The following is a 25000-nucleotide window of genomic DNA, read 5'->3' as shown; positions in this document are numbered from 1 at the left end:
GGATAGACTATCCCATTGTTGCCACCCCATCATTCTTTATGTAGATCAGTGAGGATCGAGGCCTGAGGAGCGAGGGAGGATGTATAAATGCTGAATGAGAGGCACCTAGAGGGCTCGGGCACACGCCTTGCATTCTAGGAATATTGCCGCCATGTTGGTAGCACACCGAACATAATGTCCATTCATTCAGATGCAGAAGACAAGAAGCAGAAATATAGTATTAGTGATTCTTTTCCTCTTGTGATCGTGGGTTGCGCTGTTACACCCCACTACACAGCAACATACGACCAAGAAGGCAAAAACTAAAGTAACAGGAACACACTAACAGGCGGGAGTAAATCCATAGTAAACTAAAGAGTGAGGCTGCCGATATGGCAGCGCCCGCGAAGTTTTCACGTCACGATCCCGAGCCCTATCGTGCCTCCTACCAAACCGGCGCTCGTCCTCACCAACATAGTAGGGAGTGTAGCAGGGCGTCGCCAGGGAGTTGTGCATCGTCGTCTCCTTGGCGAAGCCAAAGTCCGTCAGCTTCAGAGTGGCCTTGACTGGCCTCTTGGTGGAGTACAGAAGGTTCTCGGGCTGCACACAAGCCAAACGAAGGAACGAAACGAAACTTCAGTCAAATAGAAACTGGACCACAGACTAAGTATGACTAATACACATACACACACACACACACGCATTCATACACGCATACATACATGCACACACACACATATATATATGCATGGAAACACTTATATGGAAAAAAATGCGCATGTGTGTGTGTGTGTGAGTGTGAAAACATGGGTACCTTAACGTCTCTGTGTGCGATGTTGATGGCATGAAGAAACTGAATAGCCTCGCCAATACTCTTCATAATGTCAGAGGCCTCTGTCAGAACAGCACAGATGATCAAAACACATGAGCTTGACTTCAAACAAAGCAACACACACAAACACAAATATACGAAATTCAACATCACAAGACAGCAGGGGACTGATATTACTGATGCTAAACCTGCAGCACTATGAGGGCGCCCTGTGGCTGCCTGGAGACAGACAGAGCTGCTTCAATATGAATTCACTAGTGAGGAGCAAATGCATCTTCACTGGGGCAAAGTGGAGCATGTTGTGTCCCGGAGCAGACACAAACAAACAAACAAAACAACAAAAACAAACATAATAGGAGGGAAGAGAAAAAGAGAAGATGGAGGATGAGAAGAGGAGAAGAGGAGAGGAAGAGAAGATAGAGGAAGAGAAGAGGGGAGGAGAGGATAGAGGAAGAGAAGAGGAGAGGATGGAGGAAGAGAAGAGGAGAGGATGGAGGAAGAGAAGAGGGAGGAGAAGAGGAAGAGAAGAGGAGAAGAGGAGGAAGAGAAGAGGAGAGGATGGAGGAGGAGAAGAGGAGAGGAGGAAGAGAAGAGGGAGGAGAAGAGGAGAGGAGGAAGAGAAGAGGAGAGGATGGAGGAAGAGAAGAGAGAGGAGAGAGGAAGAGAAGAGGAAGAGAAGAGGAGAAGAAGGTATAGAGAAGACAGGCTGCAGGACCCTAAGCCTCTGAAAGTGTATGTATTAGGAATTTAAGCAGGGTGCATGAGAAGGGCTTTGGGACCCTACAAGCCGTGGTAGCGTAGTGGCTAAGGAGCTAGGCTAACATGTAGTGTAGTGGCTAAGGAGCTGGGCTAGCATGTAGCGTAGTGGCTAAGGAGCTAGGCTAGCATGTAGCGTAGTGGCTAAGGAGCTGGGCTAGCATGTAGCGTAGTGGCTAAGGAGCTAGGCTAGCATGTAGCGTAGTGGCTAAGGAGCTGGGCTAGCATGTGGCGTGGTGGCTAAGGAGCTATGCTAACATGTAGCGTAGTGGCTAAGGAGCTAGGCTAGCATGTAGTAGCCTGAAATACCCAACTTCCAAGTGTTAAATAAATAAGTGTGAACGTAACGTACCTCTCTCTGTGAAAGCGTGGTCCCCACGGTCCTGAATCCGACTGAACAGCTCTCCTCCGTCCATGCTGAAACACAAAATATTTTAGTTTAGCTATTGTTTTCAGCTGGGAAAAAAGTTGCCCTCAACAGCAGCATTGGTTTGTTTGTCAAATCTAAATTCTGCGTCAAAAAGCACTCCAAGACTTCCGAACCGTAGGTTAATAGGTTATCCTGTATAGTTGCTACAGCGTAGGTTATAGATTATCCTGTATAGTTACAACACCATGGTTTAATAGGTTATCCTGTATAGTTAAAAGGTGTACAGATAATGTCAAATGAGGCACAATCATTTTGTAAGCACAGACATATTTGTACTACAGTATGTTCACATTCAGACGAAGCGTTGCTACTTGGGCAATTTGCCTTTGGATCAGACACCAACTGAGGTCCCCTTGACCATAAGCTCTGACCACATAAGTGAATTACTGACTTACATGTGTCAAGTACATTACAAAGGACTACACTGTCCCCGGAGCAACTTGGGGTCAAGTGTCTTGCTCAAGGGCACAACGGTGGAAGCCGGGAACTGAACCCACACATTTCCACTACACTACCACCGTCCCTGAAGTTCCGAAGAAGCCCCCCACTACCGTGGCACTCCAGCTGACTCCAGCTTATGCCTCGCTTGGTGACCCACACGGCGCACATTCTGTTACCCCGAATGCCCTTTCAGGGGTGGAGAGCCAGATAAGAGCTGGTGGGAAACTCGACCACAGACAGAGCGCTCTAAATAAGATTACTGGCTTGGAGCCCAATTTCTCATAAATGTGATTCTGACAGAATATGTGTGAGAGTGTGTGAGAGCGAGCGAGTGAGTGAGTGAGAGAGAGACTCAGAATAGCAGTGCGGTATCATTCATGCTTACTAGGGTTCAGACCCTGACCACAGCCTTGATAACTTCCTCAGAGGCGCCAGGCCTCAGCCCAGGGGTGAGATGGCTTTCGTGAAAGCAGCCCAGATGAGGGGAAGGGGGCCAGGCATCGGATGCAAAGGGCAACACCTGCAAGCTCATCTGTGGTTGTGCACACAGCCTCGGTTACGCGCGGCCTCCCAGAGGGTGGTTACAGAGTTTACGGTCAGGCACAACCAGATATGTCTGTCAGCACACAGACACACACACAGAGACATGCTCACACTAAGTCTAAGAGAGTGTGTTTGAGTATGAGTGTGAGTGAGTGTGTATGTCAGAGAGAGAGAGAGAGAGAGAGAGAGTGTTTGAGTATGAGTGCAAGCGTGTGGCGTGTGTGTGTGTGTGTGTGTGTCATCAGTACATTGGCAACAGGCAGCACGGGACTATTTCCCCTCTGAGCTGAAATGACACATGGCCTGAAGTTCCACAACAAGGCTGCGGGCGGGCGGGCGGAGGGATCCCCTACACTGCTGCCGCTTGGCCGCCTCCGCGGCCCGTGATCTAACAGATAATCACCAGCACTTTAGACTGCGTAAACTCGGCCCCATCGGCCCGGCCACTGGAATTCACCCCGCAGCTCGGGCTGGAAACCTGCACATTTAGCTCTTCTACTTCCTGTCCACATGTGCTGCAACCAATCACAAATCACAACTGCAACATCTGGAGAGCAGTGTAATAAGCAGGACTGATAGACAGGAAATGATCTGTGCCTGAAATGATCAAACACATTCAAAGACAATATAGAGAACAGCCTTTCTTGACATCGTACATGGCTGGACTCAAGCCTGAATTCAGGCACCACGCCTGAACTCCATCAGGCCTGAATAAGTCAGTTGTCAGTATCCTGCCGATGCCAATGGCATTGTAAGCTGCCATCATGCGTGGCCGTGCGATATAAAGTTCATTGCTGTTCAGACAAGCGCCCACCGGACACGGCATTCAGTGGTGTGGGCTCGACGCGCAGGTTTTAAGAACAGTTTCCTATCAGACATTTCTCGTGGGCTTTGCTCTTTTAAAAACAATGGAGTTCTGGCCCCAGCCGTGGCGCGACTGGCTGGGGCACCTGCACCGCACGCCGGCGACCCGGGTTCGATTCCCGCCCCGTGGTCCTTTCCGGATCCCGCACCCTACTCTCTCTCCTGCTTGTTTCCTGTCATACTCTCTACTGTCCTGTCCAATTAAAGGCATAAAAAGCCCCAAAAAAATAATCTTTAAAAAAAAAAAAAAAAAAACAATGGAGTTCTATTCTTTATCTTGACACGGCGCGTACGTGTCCGGTTGGCGCCGGCCTTTACGTGTGCCTTGATGCCTTTACGTGTGCCTTGATGCCGGCCTTTACGTGTGCCTTGATGCCGGCCTTTACGTGTGCCTTGATGCCTTTACGCGTGCCTTGATGCCTTTACGCGTGCCTTGATGCCTTTACGTGTGCCTTGATGCCTTTACGCGTGCCTTGATGCCTTTACGTGTGCCTTGATGCCTTTACGTGTGCCTTGATGCCTTTACGTGCGCCTTGATGCCTTTACGTGTGCCTTGATGCCTTTACGTGTGCCTTGACGCCTTTACGTGTGCCTTGATGCCTTTACAGTACGTGTGCCTTGATGCCTTTACAGTACGTGTGCCTTGATGCCTTTACGTGTGCCTTGATGCCTTTACGTGTGCCTTGATGCCTTTACGTGTGCCTTGATGCCTTTACAGTACGTGTGCCTTGATGCCTTTACGCGTGCCTTGATGCCTTTACGCGTGCCTTGATGCCTTTACGCGTGCCTTGATGCCGGCTACAGCAAGTGACTTGCTAGACTGAAGGCAGCGACACATTTGGTTTTGCCGATTTTCTTCAGCTGTGAGGGACAGTTAATAACATGGTATTAATATGGTTTTGCTTTTGTAAACTCGCACAAAACACTGTCTTGCAGCTTATACACAATGCGGCTAATACACATGTAACTACTGTATGCTGTGACGTGAGAAGGGTGGAGACAACATTATATCGAGGGTGCTATCCTCCACTAGGATATGTCCACAGCCTGATCAGCGATGCGTTTAATAGAAACTGACTCTAAATGGGAAATAGCGAGTAACTGGCAGGGACAGTTACATTTAAATCAGGGACTGAAAACTTAAAAAATAATGTTTTTGCTCAGAAGGAAACTAAGTTTTGTTTCGTTCTGAGCAAAAACATAATTTTTTTTTGTTCCTGTTCCAGTGTTCTAAGGCCTGTTTCAAATTCTAAATGGGAACCAGTTAGAGCATTATAGAAGAACGGTTAATAATATAAGGGGAACTATGCAGGTTTGTGATTAGTAGATGGGTAGAAGGTGGCGCATCAGGCCAAAAACAACATGTAAACAATCAACATCAGTTGAGGGCTGCAACTTCAGTTTTAAATGACAATATCTTGGCCGGACTACTGTTGTCAGTGATATAAGCATTTGAAATGAGCATGATTTCTTCATGCCCAGTGATATATCAGGGCCATTTTATGACTATTTGAAATACATTTCTTACACACGGTTCCTTCAAAGACGTTTCAGAATGTCTCACACAGCTAGACAATAGTCCCTTTCCCACATGCGCGCGACATCCGGATGTCAAACGGATATCAAACGGGTGGCTGTATGTGGGAACGCAAAACTCGGGTACTTTCTTACCCGGAACTCACCCTACTAGCCCCCTACTACTACTTCTAGATGTTACCCGGGTGCGCTTAGGTGGGAACGCAGCCGGCACAGTTCTGGGTAGAGATGGGGGGCGTACCGATGACGTATAGAAATGCGCCCTTGCAGCCTGCTTGCAGCTTGAGGCAGAAAGTAAAAATTGCCATGGTAACGATAAACATTGCCCTACGAGTATGTAGAACTAGAACTACACAGACGAGAACACCGGAGTACAGAAAACAGTGACATTTTGTTGTGTAAGTACAATAAACATTTAAACTGCAATCACGTTGTTGTGTTTGTTGCGGGACAGGCAGGATTATCCTTGCAAACGTGAATAGCTTGAAGTGTTGTCGATTAGCTTGCAACTAGCTGTTTATTACAGTGGTTAGCAATTAACAGCTAATAGTTAACGTCGCTGTTATTTAGCATTGTTGCTTTTTGTAGGAGTTGGGAAGGAGCTTCAGACCTCTGTGTGCTGTTTATATATTTTCCAGGTGTGTCATTATTTTCTATTAATTTGTTGTGTTGGATGTTTATACCAGAGAGGGTTGAAGTAGAGCTTTGTTTATACTGTGGTCCTGGCGTTAGCTATTTTTTCCTCTATGCTAGCTCCCGCTGACTAGCGAGCTAACTACTTCTGTTGTTTCATGATGTTTTGGATCTGATGTAAGTTCGCATCATCCAGGCAACACAGCACAACAACGCATTTATTTAGCGTCATCTCCCTCCCCCTGCAAGTGCTGACATTTGCCCCACCCCTCGCGGCTCCTACTCGGGTCTAGTGTGAACACAATTACCCGTATCTCACTCGGACATAAAGCTCATGTGGGAAACGTCCGTGTCGTGCCTCACCCGGGTAAATATGTCCGGGTAACTTCTAGAAGTTATGTGGGAAAGGGACTTATGAGTGGCAGACAGAGTATGATGTCACTCATAGGCTACTAGAATTATTTGGATGACCTGAAACATTTAAGTGTGACAGATATGGAAATCGGGAGGAGAACAACTACTTTTACACAGCTCTGTACATATTGACAGAGCTGGTATGGTGTTGTGACCATGACACCAGAAATTTGTTCTAAATTGTGAGAAGCTGCATAAAACTTAAGATCCAGCAACTGTCCTATTATCAGCATTACATGAGGGATATATATTTATTTTTTTAGGTAGGTTCTGTAACACAGTGTCAAATGATTAGACAAAGCAAACCAGGAGGAAGAGAGAGAGAGAGAGAGAGAGAGAGAGAGAGAGAGAGAGAGAGAGAGAAAGATCCAGTGTGTATATATGCAATACCACAAAAATTAAACAGTCAGAATTTCGCATCAATTGCTGAGTCATCCTTGAGTTTCACGGAGGAGTTCTCAGGCAACTGGACGTCCTGTCAGCCCGTACTTGCTGTTGAGCCTATTCCACTTGGGCGTTGTGCACACTTGATGAGACACTGAGCGGGCCGCCTAACCAAATTCATTTTTGCAAACGGCAAAAATTCATATTTGTACCGATATTTGCATAACTAGTTTCGCTCAGTCTCGGTTTCTCAGTTAATATCAGAAGGTTTCAGAACTGATCACCATGCAGTGTGTGTGTGTGCGTGTGTGTGTGCGCGTGTGTGTGTGTGTGTGTGTGTGTGTGTGTGTGTGTGTGTGTGTGTGTGCGTGCGTGTGTGTGTGTGTGTGTGTGTACACATGTGGGTACCGGGGGCGTAAGCATTACCGTTTGCATTAGCCAGACTAGCAGAGCTGTGACAGCGTATATGTGTATGTGTGTGTGTGTGTGTGTGTGTGTGTGTGTGTGTATGTGTGTGTGTGTGTGTGTGTGTGTGTGTGTGTGTGTGTGTGTGTGTGTGTGTGTTATACAGAGAGAGAAATGCTTGAGTTGTGAGTGGGAAGAACAGAGCAAAGCTGTGTTACTGCATTGACCACAGCACGTTTACCACTTTCACTATCACTCAGCAAGCCCGCTTCCAGCGAGAGAGAGAGAGAGAGAGAGAGAGAGAGAGAGAGAGAGAGAGAGAGAGAGAGAGAGAGAGAGAGAGAAAGAGACAGACGTTGCAGAGTCAGTCCTTAATCTTGCCTTTAACAAAAAAAAGCCACTATCTCTTCATCTCAAAGCAATGGCCAACTGCCAAAAGCTGAGGCTCATCCTAACCGCAGAGGACAAGGTGACTTGCATTTGCCTACGTCGCAGAGTGTGTGTGTGTGTGTGTGTGTGTGTGTGTGTGTGTGTGTGTGTGTGTGTGTCTGTGTGTGTGTGTGTGTGTGTGTGTGTGTGTGTGTGTGTGTGTGTGTGTGTGTGTGTGTGTGTGTGTGTGTGATGGGGGGAGAGGCAGGTTAGAGACCTGGATGAGTTTCGCTTTGTAAGCAACTTGCTGGCCATCAGATCCCTAGAGGGCCTCTTCCTGAGTTCAAAAGAAACGCAACCCAGAAACTGGCACTTCTTCAGGTGTTTCCCTTCTACTGAAGAGCAGCCCGCTAGACAGACCGGCGCACACACGCACACACACACACACCCAACACAAACAGCGCTTGAGGAAGACGGAGACGCTACGCTTATCAGATAGTTCTCACACACACAGACACATATGCGAGTCGAAAGGAGGCAAGTTTCCATTTCCAGATGTCCTGCCTCCCTTGCTTTCACATCGCTAACTACCGTGCACAGCTCCACTGGAGTGCTTGCTCATCTTTGCTCAACTTGCTCAAGTTGTGATAATCATATTCTGTAGTGACGGCAAGAATACATGTCTCTGGAAAAAAAAGCAACAGACCACTGTGCATTTTTACTGACGTCATGCTACAGTGGCTGAGTGACTTTCGAATGAGTTGACCGTCATATTCAAGATCTAAGAGACCACTGGAAATTTAAATATTACCTGTCAACTCATTTGAATGTCGCTCAGCAACTGTAGGATGACATCAGAAAAATGTGCGGTGATCTCTTGACTTTTCCCAGAGCTGTATGAAGAGTTTGGTTCCAAAACGCTATATCCACCATTTTAATGAATTTTCATAAATATATTTTTTTAATTTTGTTTTGCAAGTAATTACAGTGGAACTGTATTGGTTTATGTTTAGCTGATTTATCTTTACTCAATCAAAACAAAACAACTGCATTTTTATTGATATTACCTGAAATACACAATTAAATAACATGACTTTTTAATGTTTTTAAAAATGGATATATAGCGTTTTGGAATCAAACTCTTCTGTCACTATGATCGTCACATCTTTGTGTGCATTTAAAAAACTCAAACGGCTTTGATACCACAGTCTCAGATTGCTTCTCTCTTATTTTTGTCCAATCGGTCCCCCTTGTCTTATGACCATCATTAGTTCAACCTGATATCTTATTTTGTTACCAAAACAAGTATTTATGCTTATAAGTAAGTATTTAAAGACAGCATAGTGTTGGTTTGTTTGTTTGTTTTGAACACAAAAGTGATACACCCTTGAGTATCATCTTCCTCTGTGATGTAAACAAGGACTATGGAATGCTCTCCATGGCAACCAGGAAGCATTCCACAGAATCCGCTGGTACCGCTGGCGTTCTCCTCCGGTGTTCCGCGTACAAAATAACGACCACGACGTCTTTTGGTACGCTGTGTCATTACGATTTCCGACACTCGTGTATTCCAAAGTGCACATTTCTGCTGTATACTTATTTTGTCAGATTTCTTGTAAGTTGGTTGCTTTGGCTCTGTGGTCGGTGAGAGCAGACATGGGCTCCAACTGCGAAAACCACGGCTGCTTCTGCTGCTGCTGCTCCCTCTCTCTTGTGCATACTGCATACTTCTCACCTAAGCTTTTTTTTATCTTCTTCTTCTTCTTCTTTCTCTTTTGCATGCACACATGCATACAGTAAACACACTTCAGCTGCACACCGTCACACGGTATAAGGCTTGCAATGGTTAAACGGTTCAACACACACACCGTCACACGGTATAAGGCTTGCAATGGTTAAATGGTTCCACACACACACCATCACACGGTATAAGGCTTGCAATGGTTAAATGGTTCAACACACACACCATCACACGGTATAAGGCTTGCAATGGTTAAATGGTTCAACACACACACCATCACACGGTATAAGGCTTGCAATGGTTAAATGGTTCAACACACACACCATCACACGGTATAAGGCTTGCAATGGTTAAATGGTTCAACACACAGGTTAAGAAAGCCAAATGGCACCAGGGCCCTGTTTGACAGAAAGTCGGCTAGAGTTTTCAGACTGCGTTTTCCACTCCAGAAATGTGAGGAACAAGCGAAATGTTCAAACTAAAATGGTCTATGCAGACACTTGGAAGCAGCAGAAGTTGCCAGCGTCTGCTAGAAGTCCGGTGTCTCAGGTGTGTGTGTGTGTGTGTGTGTGTTGACGTCACGCAAGCAAACCCCCCTCAGATCATCTCAGCATGAAGCATGAAGCAAAGTTCTTACACCACGAGAGTTGAGGTAATTGGGTGTGCGGTGTGTGTGTGCGTGTGTGTGTAGGAAACCGAGCGGCAATGCAGGCGGGCTCTTGCATGGCCAGCTGTTGGCCTGCTCTCCACCTCTCGTCAGCTGCTTGGTGTGAGAAGACGATGGCCCCGCGTTCACCCCCACAAAATGAAAGTGAATGCAGCTCCGCCGAGCGGAAAGACAAAAGCCCATTTCCCGTAAACGGGCCTTGGCCTGAACTCCAGAGCGTTGCCGGGGAAGCAGGAGACCACAATAGAATGCCTGATGAAGTTCCTTAGAACAGTCACCTGGTTTGTGACATCATGCCACAGCTGTCCAGGCTTCTTCCATTAAAGAAACAAAACTAAAAACTTCGGCAAATTGCCCAAGACGATTGACTCAGCCATTAGAATGATCTTCTGGAGATGCGACCAGCGCGCTCACACACACTCAAAGCATGAGGACCGGATGACGGGAAATCCTGGCAAACTTGTGATGAAACTCTCCTGTCTTTGACCTAGCTCCCACTAACGTTAGTACACACACACACGACACACACACACACACACACACACACACACACACACACACACACACACACACAGCATGAGGATGGTATGAATGGGGAATCCACTGACCCTGTGCATGAAAATGATCATTACTATTACACATGAAAACCACGATGACCCATTTCAGAACGAAACTCGGGAATGCACGTGTCTGTGCAAGGTGTACACATGTCTGTTTAGTCAGTCACTGACTAAACTCATCCCAAAGTCTCGCAAGCAAACACACACACACACACACACACACACACACACACACACACACACACACACACACACACACACACATCCAATAACTAGTGCTACCGTAGGGAGCAGACCTGGGGTTAACGAGGTTCTCATTTCCCAACACTGGGGTTCCTGGCATTGCTACACACACACGCAACCGCACCAGGGCCCCTCAACATGGCACATGCACGAACGGCACATACACACACCTGCACTGAGGGCCCCTGCCATTACCACACATATGACCGCACAAGGGCCCTGGCATTGCACACACAGATTAAAGAAGCATTGCACACACACACACACACACACACACACACACACACACACACACACACACACACACACACACACACACACACACACACACGTGACTGCACGAGTGCACGCCCACACCGACACAGCACTGAAGCCCCTGGCATTACACACAGACACACAGACACACACACGTGACTGCATGGGGTCCTCCAAGACCTCACTGCTGAGGGGGGGAAATAACCATTGTGACACGTCTGCGGCAGAAGCAACAAAGAGGGGCCGGAGTGGAACATGACACACACACACACACACACACACACACACACACACACACACACACGCACGAGACCCGCAAAAAGCCCAGCGAGTCAAGTCAAAGTGGTCACAGAAAACCCAATTTCCTGCTATGGGAGCGCTTTTAGGAGGTGTGTTAGGCTGTGTGTGTGTGTGTGTGTGTGTGTGTGTGTGTGTACGGCCGCGGCACGGTTTGCCACGACCTGAGAGACGACAAGGCTGCGGTGTGTATGTCTGCGCTGCAAACGCTTCCGTGTGTTCAAGACGCACAATGGCACGGCCCAACACCTCAGGAACCACACGCACAACTGGATGTGTCGGTTGCCCTCGATCTGACGTAGGACGCAGGCGACGCACTTTCACAACAACAGATAAGTCCGCTGCTTGCGTCAACGAAGGGTTAAGCGGCGGCGCGCTCCGCTGCGCGGCGGGGTGTGAAACGGAGTCACACACACACACACACACACACACACACGGCCGAGAACGGGCAGCACGGAGAGAGAGGGAGAAAAAAAAATGCCTGGGTGTGGTTACCACAGCAACACGGCCCTGCATGGGACAGTACAGATGTGAGTGTGTCAGCAATCTTTTTTTTTTTGCATGTGTGTGTGCTGTGTGTGTTTTTTTTTTAGTTCCTGCCGTTCTCAGAGATGAGAGAGAAGGCAGCAGGGGTGCTTGCATACGCACACGCACCCAGACAGACAGCGACACACACACACACACACACACAGTGTACAGCACAGAGAGTACAGAGTGAACCTACTTTCAGTGTTTCACAACCAACATGTGGAGGAAATAGAGAGAAGCACAACAAAGGCTGGCGGCTCACACTCTCAGCCTGTGACTGAAGCACAGAGTCATGACAACACAACAGCATGTCAATCACATGCTCCCCATCGAGAGTCCTCGTCAACAACAACACATCCTCCTCCATGGCCTCCTCCATGACCTCCTGCAGCTGACCCAGACTACTCAACAGATCATGACCAGCCAAGGGCGCGTTTCCCAAAACCACAGCTGCTAACTAAGTTAGCCACGTTGTTGGTTGCAGTGCGACTTCCCATTGCCGACTAGCTAAGCTGCTAACAGGTGAGCAGCTACGACCAGGGCAGGAGCTGCCTTTCATGCAGCAGGTCACGGCTACAGTGCTCAAACCACCTTACAGGACCTTACAGCGCTCAAACCACCTTACAGGACCTTACAGCGCTCAAACCACCTTACAGGACCTTACAGCGCCCCAGCTGGATTTGAAAGACTAACTCAGAGCTCTCTTCTGCCACCTAGTGTCTCCATCGCACAAAACTCTGATTGGTGATGCTGCAGAGTGCTCTGCTCCAGGGACAAAAGCTCCAATCAATCAATCAATCAATCAACCAACCAATCAACCAATCAACCAATGAATCAACCAACCAACCAACCAATCAATCAATTTATTATCTCATAAATTAATTAAAGGTGCCATGTTGGTGGCTTATTTAATAAAATATCTTAATTTTATTTTTAAAAAAGCGGGGACAAGCTCATGCTGGTGAAGGGCACCGGCACAACACGTTGTTAAGAACTTGTACTTGCCCTCATGCAGCTCTCTGAAGGACATACTATGGGGGGGGGGGGGACTGCCATGCATTATATTATGCAAATGCAGAACAAGTGGGCCTCAGCAACAGCTTTTAACGTTCACTTCTCTTGACTGCTCAAGCCAGAAAACGGTTCAGCCACAGCCATGCACCCTGATGGGATTTGTAGTTCACCACAGCCATGGATCCTGATGGGATTTGTAGTTCAGCCACAGCCATGCACCCTGATGGATTTGTAGCAGTTACTACAAGTACACACAGGCACGCCGCGCACACAACACACACACGTGACTGCATGGTGTCCTCCAAGACCTCACTGTTGAGGAGAAACACAACCATTGTTTCATGTGCCGGAGACGGAGTGGAACAAGACAGACAGACAGACAAACAGACACACACACACACACACACACACACACACCCCGCAAAAAGGCCATAGTCATGACAACAGTATGTCAATCACAGGCTTTTGTAGCCGCTACTACAAGTGATCTGTTTGATGAGCTCAGGTAACGTGGTGAATCTGTACTGTAATTGGCCTGATTGGCCTACTTTCTGTTTCGCAACCCAATGACATTGCTGACAATGGTGAGTTTCTGCTTGAATTGAAACTGGATAGCTTGCAAAAGAGTCTTCCTAGATAGCATCATATTAACCTACAAAAAGTTCAACTGTGGTGACATAAGTCGGAGAAGCCTTCAAAGAATTGTTTTAACGCTTTCCTTTAAACCTCATCGGCCCCTAGCCGACGAGCTGACTAACACGTTTTCAATTCAAAGAAATCTTTGCTTCAAATCTTCCGGTAGTTTCGTTAGCACACGCTCCTTGATTTCCTTCGGCTGAAATTCTGCGACTAAATTAAGCGATTACTCACGGGGAGCCAGACAAGTGTTCAAGTGAGGCAATGTTGTTTTATTTATTTATTTTCATAAGTATCTAGCAATATCAACTTAATGCTAATGCGACAAAAAAACTCACCCACCAGAATTGCAATGGTTAAGTCACTGTGTTAGCATTGAGTAATGACCACAAAGCTAAATATATGAGCGTAGGCAGGCGATTACCCAATCGGTGTGATGAACCACTACAATGAGCTGGGAAGGGGTGTCGGGTGAGGTGGGGGGGGGGGTAAGTCATAGTAGGGTACGCCATCTATTTCAAGAAATGAAACCACAAGTGCTGACCACATCAAAACAGCACAATTAGTAGACCGACTAAAGCCCACCGACGCAGAGAGTTCCTGTCACCTCTGAAGCATTGAAGTGTTCATAACCTCCAACGCCTTAAGCGGCATGCTTCAATTGGACCGCACTAGTACAACACAAAACCATTAGCTCATAGTTTCACACGATTTCGTTTAATGTTTATGTTTACTTAGCATTTATATATATATATATATATATATATATATATATATATAAATATATATATATCTTATTTTGTATCCAAAACAGTTTACAACAACCGCGGACCTTACTCTAGCTCCTGACCGTTTTCATAGTGCAAGTGGGACAGAGAAGAGAAAAAGGAACGACCCGATCGTTTCAAACATTCGCCTACGTGAAACATCCAGTGTTTTAGCATTCTTTTGTTTTTCATCACATTCCCGAAATGACAGCCCCAACAACATGGTTCTATTCCGATCTGAGTCAATGCTGCTTGACTTCACACGGTTTGAGTGCAACTTGCGGTGATGGGCCTGGTGGTGGGGTAGGACCATGTTGAGACGCAGGTGTGTGTGTGTGTGTGTGTGTGTGTGTGTGTGTGTGAGCATTTACTGGTAGCATTACGAGAGGACACACCAGCTCAAACCTAAAGAGGAACACAGGTCAGGTTACGAGAGCAAAGACGACAATGAGTGTGAGTGTGTGTGTGTGTGTGTGTGTGTGTGTGTGAAGACAGATTTCTGGGTTAAAAGTGGACGAGACGGGGCTTTCTCACACACTCAGAGTGGTAGTGCTACCTGCCTGGGGCCTTCAGCGCTGCTCTACCGTTCCCATCAGATGGCTGTGTGTGTGTGTGTGTGTGTGTGTGTGTGTGTGTGTGTGTGTGGGGTCTTCAGCGCTGCTCTACCGTTCCCATCAGATGGCTGTGTGTGTGTGTGTGTGTGTGTGTGTGTGTGTGTGTGTGTGTGTGTGTGGGGTCTTCAGCGCTGCTCTACCGTTCCCATCAGATGGCTGTGTGTGTGTGTGTGTGTGTGTGTGTGTGTGTGTGTGTGTGTGTGTGTGTGTGTGTGTGTGTGTGTGTGTGTGTGTGTGTGTGCCTGGGGCCTTCAGCGCTGCTCTACCGTTCCCATCAGATGGCTGTGTGTGTGTGTGTGTGTGTGTGTGTGTGTGTGTGTGTGTGTGTGTGTGTGTGTGTGTCTGGGGCCTTCAGCGCTGCTCTACCGTTCCCACCAGATGGCTGACACTAACGATTAGACTTTATATAGACAATTAATCTGTCAGTTATTTTCACAGTTATTACTCAACTGGGTTAGTTGGTATATTAAGAAATCTGAAAATGGTGAAGCGTTGAATCAAACATCGATCTGTGCTTCCCAAAGCTCAAGACGATGTCCTCAAGTCTATTGCTTAGTCCGCACCACACCACAAAGATATTCAATTTGCACTCAACGAAAGGAATAAAGAAACCACCAAATGTTCACATCAAGAAGCTGGAATTAGACATCTAACTATTTTTCTGCAAAAACATTTAAAATAACTCAACTTTAAAAATGGTTGGCAATTAATTGAATAGTGGACATCTAATTAATTAGCTGTTGGAGCTCCACCTGATGATACGCTGCTTACGAAATAACTGAAATCGTGACGCAGCTCCCTCTCAACTCCCCGATCCCAAAATACAATTTATCGACGTGTGACTGTACACATTAGCGGGTAGGCGGATGTTAGTCATAAAGGGAATAGCAAGTGACGCGGTTTCCTTACTATATACATTCATCCAGCTACTCAGAACAGCAGGTCGTGGGTGAGCACAGATAACTGGGCTGAGGTGATTACCGAACCAGATAGCGGCTAGCTGAGCGACATCTGGAAGTAAGTCGGGGCTTATTTCTCCTCAGAGTTTGGCCATCCGGGGGGCCCCGATCCTGTTCCCCAGCAAGGGTGGAACACCTTTACTGTGTGCACCCAATCAAACAACAGCCATGGAGGCTACTCATCGAAACCAAACCACCCAATCAAACAACAGCCATGGAGGCTACTCATCGAAACCAAACCATGACTAACCATCTAATCGTTACCGGACGAGTGCATACTAAGCTCGTCTTACTTTCTAAAGAATACTAAGCTCGTCTTACTTTTTAAAGAATACTATCACAGATTGATATGATCCTGAAATGAATTTTCGTATTCTTATACATAGCCTTATTTTACTGCCCTTATATTCTTACTGTTCTGTTTTATTATTATTATTATTATTATTATTATTATTATTATTATTAGTAGTAGTAGTAGTAGTAGTAGTAGTAGTAGTAGTAGTAGTAGTAGTAGTAGTATTATTACTATTATGTATTATTATTATTATTATTATTATTATTATTATTATTATTATTATAATATGTGTTATGTGTTTTAGTGTTTTAGCCTGAGGGCCAGGCTGGGGGGCCTCACCACTCCATGACGATGAGCAGGCACTTCTTGCCCTGGTACAGGTTCTCGTAGACGTCCACGATGCGGACGATGTGTGAGCACGGCGACGCTCGCCAGTGCAGCTCCACCTCTCTCCTGGCTTTGGTGCAGTCCTGCAGCATCTGAACAACACACACACACACACACACACACACACACAGATACACAAATTAACACAGGGCATTTTCCCAATGCAGAACCATACTAATTAAAAGGTTCAATCCAGTCTTTTTTTTTTGTCATATTCAGTGAATTTCTCTGAAAAAAAATATGTTAGCCTGGCCATCACCAGACTGAGCTCAATGTTTCGTGATTGAACAGTAGTCTGGGGAGTCTGTGCTGTATTTCTACTGCACACGAGGGGTGATCAATAGGCATAGCTCAAATGACTCTGGCTGAGGACTATCCAAGCGTACAATCACCAACGATCCAGGTGCGCCTGGTGGATAAGCCAGTTTCCCCTTGGGGATCAATAAAGTATCTATCTATCTATCTATCTATCTATCTGATTGGTTCGAGCAAATGTGGACAGGAAGCAGGAGAGATAAATGTGCAGGCTTCCAGCCTATGCTGCAGGGTGAAATCCAATCGCCCAATCCAATCCAATCTACCCAGTCTAGTCTGAGTGTGTGCTCAAGACAACCCAACAAAACACAACCTGGTGAACGGGGTGCTGAATTGAGCTCTAGGGCCTCACACAGGAAAACACAACAGCTGAAGAGTACAGCACAGACATGTGGAAATGTGCTGTGTAATGACCCACTCAACACATGACCAATCCCAACACACAAGATGGTTTGGCGCCACCTACTGGACTGGAGCACCATATGCAACTTGATCTTAATTTTCTCTCGAGCCCAAGACGATAGGGGTGCAACGGATCGAAAAAGTCACGGTTCGGATCGTTCCTCGGATCAAGAGTCACGGATCGGATCATTTTTCGGATCAGCAAAAAAAAAAAAAAAAAAAGACAAGACAAGACAAATAAACATAGTTTTGTCTTTGGTGGGATGTTGTAACATGGCTCAAGCACTTTCAGCATGTGTTTAAAGTAGGCTAGTGTTGTCACGATACCAAAATTATTGTTCGATACCAATACTAAGTCAAGAATGACTTTTTCAATGCTTTTTTACAATTTTAGTTGATTTGGTGTTTAATCACCTTATATTGAATATTGTGTGATCATTCACACCAGTGGCCATCCAAGATTCTGCTTGACCCTCCACACACAATCTGCATAATTACTAGTAGCTACAAATGTTTAGTCATTTGTGTAGGCCTACTGATTTAGCTATCTTTAATGTGGTGTGGAGGAGTGCGCATAGGAGGTGTGTGTAATTGAGTCCCTGTCGCTTTAAGAAATACGTGACGTGAGGGTAATTAGGCTTCAGTCTCACGGTTTTATTCTTGAGAAAATAAGTTGGATATAGTTCATGATGACAAGGATATATTTCATTAGATAAAATACATGTTAATAAAACTAATAAGTCGAAGAAAATCTTTCTAGGGTCATAAAAGAGATGAGTGTCTTGCAATGCTCCTTTATGATTTTAGTGAGCACAAGCTATCTCCAGATGTACAAGTTAGCCAATGTTGCGTAGCTTATTGCTGACATTGAACCCAGCAGTAGGCTAAGCCTAAATTACCTAAATATCATAGCATAGGTAGGTGCGCAACAAACTTGAGATGTAAGTGTGCACAAACGAACTTGATATTAGGCTATTATTGTGTTGCTGCACATCAGCACTTAAACTAGCAGCCATGTAGCCTATTGCTGGTTATGGCATGACCGCTAATAACGTGTGTGAGAGCAGAAAAGACGCGCAGGCAGGCTAGGGGAGCAGAGCAGGGAGGGACTAGAAGCATGCCTTGTGGACACGCATGTTACTTCAAAAGAACACACGGACATTATTATTAATAATTATTATAAATCAATCCGCGGATCATGTGTGTGCCGAACCGAAGATACTGATCCGAACGGATCACGGATCAATGATGATCCGTTGCACCCCTACAAGACGATGACCTCAATGTCTTGTTTTGGATGCCACAAAGATATTACATTTGCCATCATTTGAGGACCAAATAAACCAGAAAATATTTGATGCACACTTTGTAAAATAACTGAAATTGTGAAATAACTCCCACAACAGATATTACGGCCCAAGTCAAGTGCACATGTGCAGTGTAATTGGCCACTCAATAAATACATGACAAAACATGCACGATGGTTTAGCGCAACCTACTGGAAAGAAATGTGCATTACAACATCCACTTCATGTCAATGCACGTTCAGTTAGGTGGAATTCATGTATATGTAAATAATAATAAGCTTAATTTATAAAGCACCTTTCCCAAACCGAAGGTCGCTTTACATAGAGGAAGGAAAAAAAGGACAAAGAGAATACAAGAAAACAAACAAACAAACAAAAAACAAACAAACAAACAAACAAACAAGCAAGCAATGCATATGCAATGCAATGAGTATAGTGAATGAGAATCTGCCCATACAAGCTAAACTCACGGTGTGCCAATCTGTCAGCCTTCTGTAATATACGACATGATGATTCCCTCATTAGCTCCTAATGGCGGGTCCACCCACTCATGCTGTTCAATACGATACAGCTGCAGTGTCACAGGAACCCAATTCTGACTCAACCTGCCTGTGTTGCGCAATACTATCCCACTGCCATCACTGGCTCCCTTTCTGATCCAATCGATCTAAGTTTGCCAATTCTCTTGGGTGAGTTTTTTGCTTTTTTTGGTCGCATTAGCATTGAGTTGACATTGCTACTTATACACTACGATACTATATCCCCTTAAAAAACAAACAAACAAACGAACAAAAAAAACAAGGCCTCAGTTGCACACCGTCTAGCTCACAGTGTGCCATCACTCTGGCACTCATCGTTCTGATCCAAGCGTTCTGATCCAAGCGGTCCGCTTCGCCAGTTCTGCTGTGTTCCGGAGACATTACGGCTGAACTCTGCTGACCCCCTGTTGACCCCTGACCTTTTGAGAGTGCGGAGAGCTCCATAAAGTGGAACAGGACGCTTTTGTTTGGGGTTTACTGGCGCTGTAAATGGAACACTGTCGTTAGGCTCCAGCGATTTATGGCAGCATCAGCAGGCCATTCAACCGCCCGTCAGGACAGCGGGACCCGACGCACCAATCAGATCTCCAGACGCGTGCGTCAAGCGCCATTCCAGCCGTGCCCTCGGCGACGCGAGGCCAATGTCTGGCCTGGCCGGAACATGGCACCCCAGATTCACTCCCGCCACCACCACCGTCGCAGGACTCATTGTCTTACGCAAGCAAGAGCCATCAACATGCCAGCGTGCCACAAATATCTCCCTCGCCGCCACACACACACACACACACACCTCGTCCCCTCTCAGGACAAGACAGAGGGGCCATTAACCTGATAATGGAGAATGAAACACGCGTTTGGAGCCTCGGGTGCTTGAGGATCGGCCGTTATCACCTGTAGGCTCCATTACAGCCTCGACTCGGCCTGGGTCGCCAGTCGGTCTGCGGCGCTCATTGTGTCTTACGCAAGAGCCATCAACATACCACACCACACCACACCACACCACACCACACCACACCACACCACACCACACCACACCACACCATACCATACCAGCACGCCACAAATAGGTCCCTCCCCACGAGGCCCACTCCGCCTCTCGCACCGTAGAGCCACTTCAACTTAAACGCAGCGGCGAACACTATGGGTGCCTCTCAACATGCCTCCTCGATGCTCGATGCTCAATCCTCGAGGGGCGTTCCCACTGACTGATCTATAACTAACACTGGATAGACTATCCCATTGTTGCCGCCCCATCACACACATGCTACAGACATCTCCCCCACCACCAGCCTGCTGCTATAGAGACACCAACGCAACAGCAAACACCACAGAGGACGACACACAGGCGACGAGTGGTAACTCCAGCTCAGAAGAGGACACCAACACCGTAAAACAGCATGAGCCCATGTTGAAACAGTAACACACACACACACACACACACACACACACACACACACACTCTCTCTCTCCCTAGTACACCAACGTAGTAAAACAGCATGGGCCCATGTTGAAACAGTAACACACACACTCTCTCTCTCCCTAGTACACCAACGCAGTAAAACAGCATGGGCCCATGTTGAAACCGTGATACACACACATCTCTATTTCACACACCAATAACGTTGAGGTGACATGCTGGCTAAGTGGATATCTTATATCTTATACGAGAGATCTAGCTGAAATGCCGGGTATGAGCCGCAAGGCACCAGTGACGTCAGCACCTTACGCTACCAGCTGCTCTGATATCACCAGAAGATAAAATATCATGAGATGATAAACCAACAGAAACTGGCAGCAGGGAAACTCCCTGATGGTGCTCAAATGCTCGTATCTGTGCACTACAACACACACACACACACACACACACACACACACACACACAGTACTGGTAAATAACATGAACACCAATACCCCTGTGGGATATCATGTATGTAGGCTATGTATATATTTTTTAAATTAGCATTATTCATTAGAGTTGGGTGGGGGGCTATGGTGTGAATATATTATAGCAGAGTTGTAACAATTCAAACAAAATTGAAGTTACGAGCGGATCTATTCCGCAATGTTAAGAAATGACACCAGCTAAATTCAGGGCCTCAGCTCAACATAACTCAAACAGGGAGAAGACCTGGCCTAACTCCTAAAATTAGTGGAGCCTACATTAGCCTACATCATTTTCATTATAAAAGGAAACCGAAACGTATGATATATTCATGTTGTATTGTGAGTGATCAGAATGAATGAACTAAATTTGAGACTGCTTTGGGTGCGTAATTTGTGCGAAATACCCAATGCTCTTTCAGCAGTGTAAAACTTCAAAATATACCACCAAATACAGTCTAGAGTTCAATGGTCAATCAGTGTCCACGACAAACAATTGGATCATGTAGTCCAAACGTAAATTAAGTCCCAAAAGAAAACGAGATCTCCCGGAATCAAAAAGGAAATGTTTGGCTTACAGCTTGTTGAGATGGCGCCCCAAACCGGTAGTCTAGATACATAGGGCAAATGAGTGCTCTCCCCTGATATATGAAATCAAATCAAATCAAATCAGGCTTATTGGCCATGTATACTTGCGTAAACAAGGAATTTGGTCTCTTCACTAATTCACGGATGGGATAAATGCACACACACACACAGCACACACCTGATTTTTCTGGGGTCCAATCTACAGTAGGCTGTAGCGCAGCTGGATTTTCCGCACGTGAGTGTCTATATGAGAGTGTGTGTATGTATGTGTGTGTGTGGGAGTGTGTGTGGGAGTGTCGATATATGATTAATCATAAAGATTGTTTTGGGGGGCCCAATCTACAGTAGGCTGTAGCGCAGCTGGATTTACCGCATGTGAGTGTCTATATGAGAGTGTGTGTATGTATATATGTGTGTGTGAGAGTGTCGATATATGATTAATCATAAAGATTGTTTTGGGGGCCCAATCTACAGTAGGCTGTAGCGCAGCTGTATTTACCGCATGTGAGTGTCTATATGAGAGTGTGTGTATGTATATGTGTGTGTGTGTGTGTGTGATATTTTGCGGGGCCCAATGTACAGTAAGCGCTGGCGCCGCTGGATTTACCACATGGTGATGCAGCTACTGTACACAGCTGATTACATCACTCCACTCTACAGATCAGTGACACGCAGAACAGAACAGAACAGCGCAACAGGGCCATGCTGACTCATTCATAATCACAAGGAGCTTACAGTAGTGTGTGTGTGTGTGTGTGTGTGTGTGTGTGTGTGTGTGTGGTGTGTGTGTGCTGGAGGGGACGACTCATTCATAATCATAAGGAGTTTAGTTCTCCTAAAGTCCCAAGTGCTCATCATGCGATCATGGCACCATTTCATTTCACACATAAAAGCCCTGCACTGCAATGCTCCTCAGGGCTTGTCTACATACAGACAGCCACGGTGTAGCAGAGAGAGTGTGTGTGTGTGTGTGTGTGTGTGTGTGTGTGTGTGTGTGTGTGTGTGGGGTGTGTGTGTGTGTGGGGTGTGTGTGTGTGTGTGTGTGTGTGTGTGCTGAGAGCACAACTTGAAGATCACCACAAGGTGCAGGTCAGTCAAATTTAGCCCTGCCAATCCCCCTACCCCCCCCAGCAAAATGAGATGCCAGAGACTAAGGCAAATATAGCTCTCCATAGAGATCAACAAGCAAACACACACACACACACACACACAAACGCCTGGAGACATCATTCCTTGCAATCAGACAAAAATGTAATAGAGCGTTTCATTGTTTAATCTGCTGATCAAGTTCAGATATCCATTTATGGTCGTTTGCAGCACCAATTCCTTTTCTCTGAGGAAGGAGATGTAGTTTCAGACACTGGCCACTAGTGGGTGCTAGTGCTCCATAGCAGGACACAGCAGCAGTGGGCTTCGCTTGCTGAGAGAAGGGAAGGCAAAGTAAACAAACCACTTCAACTGCAGTTTCCACCCACAGATGCCAACCAGAACCCAGGCCCATCTCGCCCATCTCACACACACACACACACACACACACACACACACACACACACGACCGTCAGCGTTCCCAGACGCTCCAGATGGGTCCCGAGACGGAGCAAGGGAATAAGATTTTCCACCTGCAGGACGACAGGTCTGATGACCTCATCACAAGCGAGTGGGGTAGAGCGCGGCGTGTGTGTGTGTGTGTGTGTGTGTGTGTGGGGTAGAGAGCGGCTGCTAATCTGAACCGGTAACACAAATCTGTTCTGTACAGATTGCAGAGATGAACTGGATACACAACGACGTGAACTAAGCTTATTTCAGACACGCGCACACACACGCGCGCGCACACAGACACACACACACACACACACACTAATAAACTAAGACACTTACAGGCATACACGTCACATTCACACACACAAACTCATTTTCACTCTCAAACACACACACACACACACACACACACACACACACACACACACACACACACACACACACACACAGCTAGGGGAGCATGATACACGGCTTGGGTCAATACACTCACAAAATTATGCGCTTGGTATGAAAGTCCTATGATGCCTCTATTTTAATTAGGGTCATCTCACAAGTCAAGTGAGTGATGTGTGCACCTTTGTGTGTGTACATGTATGTGTGTGAGTGTGTGAGAGAGAGAGTGCATACATCTAAACGAGTGTGTTTGTGTGTGTGAATTTGTGAATGTGAGAGTGAGTGTGTGTGTTCCCTCAGGATGTCTCATGGCAGCAGTGTGTGTGTGTACAAGCGAATGTGTTTGTGTGTGTGAGTGCCGATCGTTTGTGAGTGTGAGTTTGTGAATGTGAGTGTGAGTATGAGTGTGTGTATGTATATACATTCTAGCGAGTGTGTTTGTCTGTGTGTGCGTGAGTGAGTTTGTGAGTGCAAGAGAGTGTGTGTGTGTGTGTGTTCATTCAGGATGCCTCATGGCAGTACTGTGTGTGTGTGTGTGTGTGTGTGTGTGTGTGTGTGTGTGTGTGTGTGTGTGTGTGTGTGTGTGTGTGTGTGTGTGTGTGTGTGTGTGTGTGTTCCTTCAGGATGCCTCATGGCAGTAATGCTTCCTCTTCAGCATCTCCATGTAAGGAGCAAAGAGGCTTATCTGAGACCTGCCGCTCCCTCCAGGGCTGCAGCATGGTGTATGTTGTGTGTGTGTGTGTGTGTGTGTGTGTGTGTGTGTGTGTGTGTGTGTGTGTTTTATCCAAGGGATTCTGTGCATCATTTGGGGCTGTGGGTGGCTCAGAGTAACGTACATATAACAGAGGGTGTGTGTGCGCGTATATGTGAGAGTGTGTGTGTGTGTGTGTGTGCACTTGTGTAAGAATGTTTGAGTGTCTATATGAGAGTGTGTGTATGTATATGTGTGTCGATATATGATTGTGTGTGTCTGTATTTTGCCTGTGTATGAATGTATGCGTGCCCATATGAGTGAGTGTGAGTGTGTGTGTGTGTGTGTGTGTGTGTGTGTGTGTGTGTGTGTGTGTGTGTGTGTGTGTGGTTATAAATAACTGGCCGGAATCTGTAGAGATTACGGTAGAGATGGGGTGACAACAGGCGCGCGGGGGGGGGGGGGGGGGAGGGGGGGGGGGGGGGGGGGTCATCATCCTTCACTGCCAGGATCACCTTGCCAACCAAGACGGGCAACACCACAGTCGGTCATAAACAAACACACAGACCACAGACAGACAGACCTGCCCTCCAAGTAAACGGCAAACAAACAAACAGACCTGCCTTCAAAGTAAACGGCAAACAAACAAACAAACGTGCTCTCAAAGCAAACAGCAGACAAACAAGCAAACACACAAACGTGCTCTCAAAGTAAACACACGTCTTCGCTCCAGTTCACAGGATGCTGCTCTCAGCCACAATGTGATCTCACTGCAGAACACTTCATGCAAACATGT

At 46.4% G+C, this 25000-nt stretch overlaps 1 protein-coding gene across 1 annotated transcript in view; it reads right to left on the bottom strand.

The window, feature by feature from the left end:
• The window catches only part of mapkapk2a (MAPK activated protein kinase 2a), a 70613-nt gene that overhangs the window by 12532 nt on the left and 33081 nt on the right, over positions 1-25000 (bottom strand). The window contains exons 2-5 of the mRNA XM_062545268.1: positions 16502-16641; positions 1920-1984; positions 794-873; positions 450-579 (exon numbers count right to left, since the gene is read on the bottom strand). Coding sequence (XP_062401252.1) covers positions 450-579; positions 794-873; positions 1920-1984; positions 16502-16641 — 415 coding nt within the window. The remainder of the gene's footprint in view (positions 1-449; positions 580-793; positions 874-1919; positions 1985-16501; positions 16642-25000) is intronic.

Source organism: Sardina pilchardus, chromosome 9 (genome assembly GCF_963854185.1).
Source record: "Sardina pilchardus chromosome 9, fSarPil1.1, whole genome shotgun sequence".
NCBI lineage: Eukaryota > Metazoa > Chordata > Actinopteri > Clupeiformes > Clupeidae > Sardina > Sardina pilchardus.
Note: the sequence above shows the minus strand (reverse complement) of the source record. Positions and strands in the feature narration are given on the sequence as shown.